The sequence below is a fragment of the Streptopelia decaocto genome (genome assembly GCF_964273445.1).
Source record: "Streptopelia decaocto genome assembly, chromosome: 6".
Taxonomy (NCBI): Eukaryota; Metazoa; Chordata; class Aves; order Columbiformes; family Columbidae; genus Streptopelia; species Streptopelia decaocto.
The window spans coordinates 37,551,867-37,563,436 of record NC_138660.1 but is presented as its reverse complement, the minus strand read 5'-3'; the positions used below and the strand labels follow the sequence as shown (position 1 = coordinate 37,563,436).

At 40.8% G+C, this 11,570-nt stretch overlaps 1 protein-coding gene across 4 annotated transcripts in view; it reads right to left on the bottom strand.

Moving 5' to 3' along the window:
* Positions 1-11,570, bottom strand: part of KANSL1L (KAT8 regulatory NSL complex subunit 1 like) — a 64,094-nt gene that overhangs the window by 2,248 nt on the left and 50,276 nt on the right. For all 4 annotated transcript variants that reach the window (XR_014184275.1, XM_082055068.1, XM_082055067.1 and 1 more), the window contains 5 exons: positions 9,582-9,706; positions 8,073-8,197; positions 7,478-7,532; positions 1,855-1,967; positions 148-328 (listed from right to left, as the gene is read on the bottom strand). Coding sequence is in view for 3 of the 4 variants with exons in the window: in XM_082055068.1 (XP_081911194.1) it covers positions 148-328; positions 1,855-1,967; positions 7,478-7,532; positions 8,073-8,197; positions 9,582-9,706 (599 nt within the window). In the remaining variant the exon portion in view is untranslated. The remainder of the gene's footprint in view (positions 1-147; positions 329-1,854; positions 1,968-7,477; positions 7,533-8,072; positions 8,198-9,581; positions 9,707-11,570) is intronic.

Here is an 11,570-nt window from a genome sequence, read left to right as displayed (position 1 = left end):
CAGGAGCGCTATGTTGAGTCTACATAAACTAGGGTGACAGCCTGAGATTGTGATTATTGAGACAGGAGGGTATGTTTGGGTTCTTGTAGGTTGGAGATAGTGGTCACAGAAGACCAGAGCAGACCCGAGGCCATTGGAAGCACCCACCTTTGCTTCCTGGCTCTCCCCATAGAGTTGTGGAATCCCTGAACAAACAGAGCCGTGGGATTCTGAAGTCAGGTCAGGAGCAGGTTCAGCAGCACCAGGCTGCAAGGCAGAGGAGCTGCTGTGATGGTCTTTCTGCACCGCATCTTGGCTGTGTCGTCCATCAGCATTTTTGCTGTAAGATCTAGGGCAGGATAAGAGACAAGTCTTAAAAGATACTCTGTGCCCCTTCACATCACCAGCAACAGTTTATATTTTCTTTTCAAAGCATTCAGTTTCTCCATGGGTGCTACCTACACTCTACTTATTTAAATCAAAAGAGCAGATGAAAACACACATAGTTCTTGACAAGCTTGCTGTCAACAGCCAAAGCAATGCGTGCTGTGTAGAGGAGGTAGCCGGATGAAACAGGGCTGGGACAGGCACACTCTGTTTGCACAACAGCTGGTGGCTGGTCCCACTCCTACACGTTACTCCACATACTCACTGGAACCCTAATTTTGGACTAAAGAAGTCAGTGAGCTGGGGGCTGTGCACACTCGGGGGGACACTGGGTCATTCGCAGGAGCCTGTGGAGTCTAAACTGCACCATTAGCTGGCTGCGCCAGAGTAACTGGAGAAGTAACATCAGGCCCTTAGGCTCTGCCTTCCCACCTCTGTCTGGACATATCCCCAAAGCAGTCAAAATTATTTGGTTAATAAGATTAAACATGTTGACCTCCCCTTTTATGCACATTTGAACTAGCTATAAAATATTGGCATGCATCCTAAATGCCAGGTGGAAGTCTGACCTTGCTCATGTCAATGGCAGTTTTACTTCTTAATTCAAATAGCACTAAGATTTCACCAAGGAGTTCATAGTGTTCCAAAATTAAGGGCACATATAGGACTTGTATTTTTCAAAGGGTTTAGTATTTTTCAGTACAGTTTTCTTTAGGTTCAAAATTTATTAAAATATAATTTCCTTAATATGCTTTAGCTCTAATTTTATTCTGCATTAAAAACTGCTATCTTTGCATATTTATTCATGGTGTCATTGTTCACTTTAAGCCAAGAGTAGACACAAGGATATGACAGATAGCAGAAAAGCTTATCCCAGTTTTTATGGGATGCTTGTTGTCTTGACAGATTCTGTGATTTATGGGAATCACTTTCCCAGAGCCAGGTTGCAGATACAACTTTATGATGTCTGCTCTTATATGCACTACTTTTTGCAAGACTTTTAGGATTTATATTTAATTCTGATGTGTTTTGCATTAGCCTGTGGTAATTTAATGTTTTCACACAGTGACTTTTTTAAGCATAAGGTCCCTGACAGAGCCCAGGACCCTTCAGTAACACTTCTCTGAATGCATTGGACTTTCATCTAAGTCAGGTGAGTGAAGAAGGGCACTTGGTGGCTAAAATCACAATAACCGGGAGTGGCAGAAACCATCAGAGCTGTGTGTTCGGTGTGGGAGTAAGATTCTTATTCACTAATACCTGGTCACTAACATGCCCAATTTCTGTAAGTCTGCATGCTGCACAACTGCATGGTCTTCTCTTTCCAGCCACAAAACCAAACATACCTGGTACTGTCCCTGATGAGTTAATTAATTAGGAGTGCCCTCATTTTCCAAGTTCTCTGTGACAGCATTTCTGAAACTGCTGTACCAACAACAAGCACCAGTGGTTCAACAGGAACGTTCTTACCAAAGTCAATACACTTGCCTGCTGTTCCTTCTGGGCCAGCGGCTCTGCTCCCACAGCGACCACCTCGCTCGCTCTCTTTCTTCATACTTCGTGTGACGTAAGGAAAAAACTTCATCTGACAGATCTTCTATCTGGAATGAAATACAGGGATAGCTGCTGCCATAATCATGAACATCACTAGAAACAAAGACATCTGCTATTATATATAATTCTGTAAAGGTCTGTTTACCAAACAAGAGGAGGCAACACAATGTGTGCTTGCAGTATAAAGGCACATCAAAATATTCAGCGTACACTCTCACTAAAGCTCTAGTATATGGGATGCTGTCACCTTCACTTTATTGTTTTGCATGTCTATGGTTGATCTGAATGGATATAGAAATCATACCCCTCCATGCAACTAAGATATTTTTCTATATGATGGGAGGTAGAAAATTAGGAGGACAGGTGTTAATTTGCAAAATCAAGGTAGTATTAAAAGCACATACTAGAGATAAGCAAAAATTCCAGGAGTTTCCCAAGGCTGCTTTAGGAGGAGGCTGGAGGTAGGAGGATTTGCCAGGTGCTCTCTTTAGGCACGAAGAAAGGTCTGAGATCACCAAGGACTCCAACAGCTCCACATAGAGAGGAACTCAGCAAACCTGAGGTGCCGCATTCCTGCTACGAAACCAAGCAGAAAATGGCTTCTGCTGTGAAGAAACTATTTCTTAGTAAATGATTTGCATGACCCCAGCAGAGCTTAAAACTGCCCTAGTGTGCACACTTCAACTGCTCATAGCCAAACAAAAGCTTTTTTTTTTAGGTAAAACTCCTCAAATGTAGCTACTGCGTCTGATCTTCACTTTGAAAGAGCCATCTTCGCTTTTCCCTCAGCAGCACACCAGTTTGTTCCTTAGACCTGGCAGGGTGAGGAGCACTTTGCAGTCCTTCCCCGTCGCTCCCCACACAGCTGGACCCCTCCAGCACAGCTCTGAGTTATTTCAAAGTGCTCCAAACCACTCAACCTCTTCAAAGTTCACCTGAAAAGCCATGCTTGGCAAAAGCATATGAGTGCTGCAGCCATGGATATTTGCCAGCAACTCCCAACTCAAAACCAGATGAATTCTAGGAAAGAACGATTTCTGGTCATAGGAGCTATGAAGCGGCACAGCCTGATTAGTCCTGGACAAGAATTATACCAAGAATCTGGGGGTCATGGAAAATAAATAGAATTTTCTATAAAGCAAAATCCTTGGTGTTGTTCTGCAAGTAATAACACCATTCATCTTCTGGTTGAGTCTGATAAAATACAGAACTAAACGCGGAGTTGCCCCTGCAGTGCCAGATAGAGCGCACAATGTAGGTTATGTCATCAGCTGGAAGCGCTCCACTGCAGACAACTCAGCCCGGAGCCTTTCTGCAGAAGCCAATCTTTCCATCAAGCCTTGCAGCACTGAGGTCGTTCGTGATCATTATGGATAAAAACACAAAGTATTACAAAGCATTTATGCTGCTGTCAACACCCTGGCAGTGGCCTCTGCTTGCCAGAGAGCACATTTCCAGCTGAGGTAGCCGATCACAAACTATGGCCCCACAATGACATTTAACTGGGCCAACAAAAAGGATCTCCAAGACTTCAGTGCGAGCTGAATCAGCCGCAGGACCTGCTCGCTAAAACGAGCTGCCCGTTTCCTCCTCGGCCCAGCGCTCAACTGCACCATCAGCCAAACAGGCCTGCTTTGTTTGCCCATCTCATGACCGCTTTTTGAAGACTCCTCATTGCTTTTATTTATGTTAAACACAAACCACTTTGTTAGCTGCTCGTTTCCTTTCATGCAAGCCAACTTGAAGGGTTTCCTCCTCTCTGTGGAATTCACCAGCCCTCTCACTTGGATGGCATCAGTGTGGGGCTGCATCTCAGTTCAGATTCAGTTTTTCCAAGGTCAATGATGTATGGCGTGAAAGTGAGAATTTATGAACTACAAAAGTGCTATTCCCTCAGGGAAAATGCAAGATTTCCTTTGAAGTGGAAACAAAAGATAATTTTGAAAGAAAAACTGTGACTTTGAAAATACTGTTCTTAGCAAATTGCCAAAGCTTTTGATGCTGGGAAGAAACTTCATTTTTAACAAGCTTCCTTTCAAAAATCAAAGTCCATATTCCTCTCCAAGCAAAGTTTTGAAAAATACAGAAATAAGCCTTACTGTTCATTTTCTATAGCTGGTGATAGCAGATTTAGCTACTTGTTTATTTAAAATTAGTTTTACCCTATTCATTAAAGAATAACAAGTGATATATTTTCGTATTTAGAAAGTATTCTTAAATATAGGGATAAAATTCACATTACAGAGTAAAAGGTCTCTACTTGATTCAGGACAGCCTCTGCCCCTCCCCAGCTTTCTAACACTTTCTATATTTCCTCCACCAACTTAGGTTAATTCATATAACTAGAGAAATTTGATTCTCCCCCCCCCCCCCACTAAGTTTAGTTTGGAAAAGAACAAAAGAACTGTCAATTCTCAGTGGATGGATCTGGCAGTGATGTTGAGAGAAAAGACTATTAGGAAAGCCTGTTTGTGAGGCATGTCTAATGATTTCACTCAAAGAAAAAGCTTAAAGCAAACTAAGATTTGGATCCCCCCATCACATCTAGTTAAGCTACAAGACACTGTGTATGAATGTTGAATAGCACCAGGAGTATTTCTGAAAGGTTCTCAAAACAACAAAGTCTGTGTTTCAGTCTTCGGCTTCATGGGAAACACTGAGTCATAAGTGATGAAAACTTATGCAAAACTAATTACGCACAGAAGTATTCAAAAATATTTGTCATTACTAAAAGAACTACAAAATAAAACTTGAACATTACTTTACAACTGTGCCTTGCCAGAAATTTTAACATGGACAAAACAAAATGAAACAGGAAACTCCACGCCACACCCTCCCATGCCTTAAAGCAATAACAGACTCCAAATTCCTACAGGAAACTCAAACGCTCTGTTTCCAGAAAAAAATGAAGTATTTTTAGAGCTAGTAATAGAGCAGACAGATAGTAGATTAAATTTTGCATTGCCCAACTGTTATAATTTTCCTTGTAGAGCAAAATTTCCAGAAACAAAAATAAGGCACCTGAAAAAGGTAAGCTTTTTGTACTCAAAGGCATGGTGAATAGGCCTGATTTTCAGAAAGTGCTGAGTTCCCGTCCTTGGAAGTGTGGCTCCTGTAGAGTGTGACTGGTTTGGGACCCCACATTGTTTTGTAACTTGTGGGAACTGGGTGCAAGCCTATTGCACGGATGAAGGTTGTTGCATTGAAAGCCTTTAAATGAACAACAGAGAGAACCAGGGGGAGAAGATAACAAGTGGAAGAAATCCCTAACTGCTGGTTCACACAAAGGCTCCTCCAAAAGTTTTAGATTTAGCCATGCAGAAGATAGGCAAAAAAGAAACTATTATGCAGTACCACCACAGCATGCTCTGCAGTGGAAAGCAAAGGAAAAGCTTACTTTATATAAAAGTGGAAAGTGCATTTTGCTCTCTCTTGTCCTTCACGAATGATCTAGTGAAGCTTGCTTTGATTTCAGTATAAGGAACAATTTCAAGAGTGTCAGAGTATGAGCGCAGCAAATGCGAAAGGTAACGCTGCTGTTTTCTCATGTCTTTTTTCAAGCTTGCTCAATAACAAATCCAACTCAGCCTAAAACCTAATGCAAGGAAGTGGAAGAATTCCCATCAGACAACCACTTTTTCTCAGTACTCTGAAAAACTTCCAAACCAATTAAGACGATCCCCATAGAATGGGAGAAAATTGGCAAAGGATGATTTAGACAAACAAGATCTTTAGCATTTTTCTCTTGTCTGACATCTCTCCTCTCATTCTACCCAGCAGCTGACCGACAATACAGGAGCAGTGGACCACAGCGGGAAGCAAAGCTGCTTTATTGTGAACTCAAGTTATTTCCTGGCCAAAGGATGAATCATACAGGATCAATGTACTGGGGGGGCTACTAAATGAGTGATCAGCCCAGGAGCTTCAGAGAGTCACCTTGAAGTCCCTTCAGCAAAATACTTCAGGAAAGTATGTGGGACGAGTCATTTGTATGGGATCCAAAATCTAAACAAGAAATCCACTGAGTTCTCCAAGCCCATCTCTCAAAGCCGTGAAGGCAAATCACTGTTGAAATTCTTTTTTTACCCCACAGATACCAGGATGAAGAGAGAGCAATGAACAGGGACTCAAGGGACAGTGCGCCCTTGCTTCCTTATTAGTTATTCTCCAAATGGTTTAATTAAATATCCTTGCAGTAGAGTTCTCCTGTGTATGTAATTTGACCTTCTCACTAGAAAAGATCATCAGGCGTGTTTCCTGCTAGCAGAGATGGTATCAAACCAAAAGGCGGTGGTGGAGGTGATATACATCAGACCACCAGATTTCACAAGATTTCTCAAGTGCGTGAGAAAAGGCAGGGACAGAGTAAGTTTTTCACTTCCGACCCAAAAGTATGGTGCCAAGTGAGTGCAACTACACTAGGCAGAGAGCTGAGACCATGATGCCCTCCAAAAGGAAAGGTTCATTTCCATGGGGCAGGCAGCTACAGAGCTAGTAGCTCTGAGGAAGCTAGTGCCGTAGTGGAGAGTGTATTCTCTGCCCCAAGGCAGTGGGATAATTATTTAACTTCTTTACTGTGTTTTGTATAACCTTCTGTGCTGCTACCCAAGTGCAATCTTTTCCTACTACTAAGGCATCTAAAGCCTGGTTGTAGATTTTCTCTGAAAAAGAAGCTTGAGAACAGATAATGTGGATGAAGGTGAATTTAAGTCCTACATTACAATAGCAGATAGTGGCCTCTCCCTGGAGGGAATCCAGAGATGTCCAAAAGACAGCAAAACTGGCAGGTTTCTAGAAAAGGAGCCACAGAAAGACTGGAAGGGCAGAAAACCAGCTCAGAGACCAGACCTGCTGGTATGTTCACACTGGGATTAGGAAATGCCTCGATGCCCTGATGAGGGGAGAAAGAGGCCCCCAGTTGCAAAGTCCACAGACATTCCCTGAAAGAAAAAGGTAAATTCTTATGTCTGGAAGAAACAATCATAGCACCTGACGTACAAACTTGGCTCAACAGGCAAGCAGGAGGAAATGCTGAAGGTTACGTTGTTCCTGACAAAGCAGAAAGGAGAAAAAATTTTCTCCTGACCAGAGGGTTGCAGGAAAATGAACAGTGAGAAAAAAAATACAGGAAACCTGCTGGGCCTACTGGCAAAATGCCAAATTCCCTCCTGAAGAGCAAGAGGCCATGGCAACTGGCCATCAAAGAGGACTAGAGAGAAGGACAGACGTTATCGCACAGGTAGCCCTGACAGCTGCACTGGGAGACCCAGCATCACAGTGACCAGGAGCTGGGGGTGGAGGCCTGACCAAAGGGAGCTTTTGGGAGCACCAAGCATGCTGACAGCAAGGGACAACAGTTATTAATGCAAATACTCACAGTTCTGTCACATAACATATGGTCGAGTAGTTGGGATACTTAATACTTTATTTTTGAAATTTGAAACTTACCATTATTTGCATGAAGTCAGTAACTTTGGAAGATATATACCAATTATCCCAATTACATACTATATCTAGTTTAATTAAAAACTGGTGGTTTAATTAAAACACAGCCTACCTCTTCTTCATCTGTAGGAGATCCTTCTAAAGGTTGGAGTTCAATAACTCTCCAGCTAGAAATGAGACAAGAAAAGTAAAATTAGCCTACATAAAAACTGTTTATTTATTTCAACAGTAGAGATAACTCTTCTGTTTCTACACTGTCTTGTTAGTTACTCCTTCTTCAATACTGCTTGTGGTTCCAAATTTCTTTCAAATACAATAATTATAAATTTAAGGTGCTGATAACAGATGCCCAAAATTCAGATTTTCCTTTCCCAACCAAACATCTAACTTTTCATTTTCCCAACAAAGTCTTTAGGCTATCCAACAGACAACTGTTAGCTTTACAATATCCAATTGTTAGCTTTAAAGATAATATAAAAGCAAATACAAATTAGACACTGGAAATATGGAACAACCACATTTAGCCATTTCAGGCAATTTGCTATTCTAGTAAGGCACTGAATTACAGCGCAGGAGATCAATTACTCTGTTTTAGCAATCTAAAGATGTTATCTTAAATTATAATTATAAAATTATCTAACTACATGTTAACCTTCTCATGTTCATTTTGGTATGTTCTTTGCAACTAAAGAGGTCAGTGAACAAACCTTGGGGTGATGATTTCTTTGTATTGTAGTTTCTCCAGCTTTGATGGTGCCACCAGTGACATTGGAATAACAATGTTGTCTATATCATAGGAGCTCTCACTTCGCAACCTCCTCCTTGAGTTATGCTGTGTAACGTAATCAATACAAAGGAAGATTCATCAGCTCTGATCATAGGAACTACATGTTAGCCAAGAAACATGAGAACTGTGCGAGGAGAAAGTCTGTAACTTGAACGCATGTTCTACAGGCTTAATGACTTCTGACTTCCCCCCCGCCTCCTCCGATAGAATCTCAATAAATCATACAATTATCTCATCTCTGAGATTTACTTCTTGCTGGCGTAACTCTTACTGAAATCAGTGGGAGTTGCCTTTCCCTGATTTCAGTTGCAGTTAATTCTGAATACTTATGAGAAATCTGAAGTTGATACTGCCTTCTATAATTATTTCCTAACCCATAACCCAAGTGGTTCTTCAGTGTGATACAATTAAGAACTTCAAAAGAATGAAGCTACATTTAGCAGTGAAGAGCAGCCTACATGGAAAGTGGTTTTCTGAAAGGTGTGCAAAAGACAGAAATGGGATTTCTTTGCTATGATCATACTGAGATTCATGGTGGTGTCCTGTGCCCACTAGTGCATGGAACCTGTAGGGGTCAAAAACCGAAGTTCCTGGATTACAGGAGAAAGTTTAGTTTTAAATCATGATACATTCCATATGACAAGATCTCAGTTTTTAGCTGAATGTTAATGGAAGCAGTCTATTCTAAAACGCTAATTTAGGCATTCTTTGATGATGGTCTGTTCAAAGAAGGGGAAGAAAGGAGGCACGTGCATTGTCAAAACCGTGTGGAGGATGCAGATCTGGACTCAGCTCTCCAGCAGTCATCACCCGACTGAAACATGACAATGCCCAGAGCACCAGTGTACCACTATGCTTAGCAAAACGTGGGACTGAAATCTGACTATTAGTATTAAATTCTCAATGAATTCCAACAAAACAAAGTGTGTTTCTGCAGGGAACCAGAGCTGTGCTGCTCCTCAGCAAATTTATATACCAGAGACTTTGCCTGTAGTTCCACACAAAAGGTTTTACATAGTGAAGCTGAGGGTTAAGAAGTTCTGTGACTATATTTGCACCGTGAGGTCATTTTATGTAGCTGCACCAAGAAAAAAAGGTCGTAAGAGCCCTTGTGTAAAATTTGGAACATAAATCACAGTGTATTTAATGAAATTTAGAAAAAAAATTAAAAGTGAAAGGCCCAGTGCCAATAAACTAAACTTACACTCCAGTTATATGATCTGCAAAATTCTTTTACAAGCGAGTTATCTGTTTTAGGAACACCACATACTCAATCTGGAATAAGTTACTTAATGTAATCCACTCTAAAAATGCTCTGTACTGTAATTTTACACTAAATTAGATGTAAAAGGCATGTGTTTCATGATCATTAATTTGCACAACTCTCTGTTGGTATTTCAGTTAAGACAGTGAAACATTTGTGGTTTACCTGTGATGAAGTGCTGTGAGTGGGCTTAGACATTGCATTGACATTGGTCACTGCAGCAAAACTGCTCTGGGATTCCGGTTCTGCATGTTGAAAGGAGAACGTCTCAAATCTAGCGTTATGTTCGCCTATCACAAAAAATAATAATTAAAAAATGGATACTGACTGTTGTCTATTAGACTAAAGATATTTTTCCATATGGTAATAGTAAAGTAATTTCTAGAAGCCCACAGCTAACCACTTCTGGTTTAACAAATACTAAAAAAAGCCATATAAATAAACACTTGTTACTCATCCTGTCATTGTTGTTCCACAAAACTCATCCCTCTCCTTCTACGAAGGATTTCTTCTCATGCAATCAGCTTCATATGGGCAAATCATACTGCCTTTTTTTTTTTGGAAGCTGCCATGGACTACACACACAGCAAACACAGGGAGACTGAGGGGAACACTCCTCAATGTCCCTAACAAGTGCTGCCCTCGCTGGGCTGCATCTCACTGACATATCAGTTCACTAAGCCCTCACTTGCGGTTTCCTCCTCGATAAATTATAAAACCAGCAGCAAGGGTAAAAAATAAAATTACTTTCTAGATCTTCATGTGGTTCACTGCTCCAGGCAAATTGTAATTCTTGTTTACTTTTATTCAGTCCCAGTGTAAGCAGCATTTAGGGGGATTCAGAATTTAACCACTTGTGTTCTGCTTTCCTTCTACCTTAATTTCCAGTAAGAAAAGAGAACTCAGATTTAATAAACCACCTAATAAACAGAATCAGTGTATTCCATCATGGAAAAAGAGGTAAGGCTGATCCTAATGACTGTATTGCACAGGCTGGGTCAAGGACATGAACTCTCATCTACAAGGCAGCTCTGCAACTCCCTGGCACACAGCTTTTATTTTTGGCCTTGTTCATCAGGCTGACCTTCCCCATGGATAATTTCTCCTAGACAGAGCCCAAATTAGGAATAAATATGTAGTACTACACCATAGCACTAATAAGCTAGAACTGCTGCTGCTACTCACGAATACACCACATAGCAGTTTTCTGGCATTGGGAAACGACGATCCTCCTGATAAAAGATTGCTTTTTTTCTTCTATTAGCTCAAAGAACTAAATACTATTGGCAGAAGACAACTTGTAACTTCTAAAGGTTTGTAGTAACAAGTTTTCTCTCTTTCTAGTGCTCCCAAGTGAGTCTAATTGTTGACCTCAGTGTGCGTGACTCTATGCTTAGGGAAACAACCTGGTTGCAAGAAACAGTGTCAGGATCTGCCTTTTGGGGAGCGGCAACCAGCTGGGGGAGCGGGTGGCATGGAAAAAGCATCGCTGGAGAGAGGGGACAGGGCACAGCCCCTCGAAACGGGCACAGGGCTCGAGAGGAGGGCTGGCGTGCACGAGGGAATGACGCAGACAAAAACAGCTTCATGTAAATCAGAGACCAAAACTGCCTTTTACTGTCCTGTAACTTTCTAATCAATAGATGGTTTTGGTTTGCGGTTGTGGTTTTTTTTTGACTATGGGTTGGTTGCCTGTTGTTTTTCTTCTTTTTTTTTTTTTTTTTTTTTAATAAATAATAATTTTTTGTTAAATCATGTCTGCAGTAATTCTCATATCTCCACCTCTATTGCAATATTAAACTAGCAGTTTTACCTGGGTATGCAACAGAAGTATATTTTTTCCGTGTCGTTAACACATCATTTATATATTTTAATTCTTTTTTTTAGGAGAAATTTTTAAATTAGCATAGTTTGTCCTCTTAACTCAGTGATGTATCTTCTTCAACTGTCTTGTGAGGAATTTTGCCAAAAGTTTTCCAGAAGTTCACATAAATGAATTTGTAACAGAATCTGTTAGGTTTCACATTCTAATAGCCTAGAAAGGTAAGATGCTATTTATCTTTACAATGGTATGCTGAATTTTTTGTCCCTAAATTATCACATTATTCTACAGAACTTTCAGGGCACTTTCTATTAATTTACCACGTAAAGTAG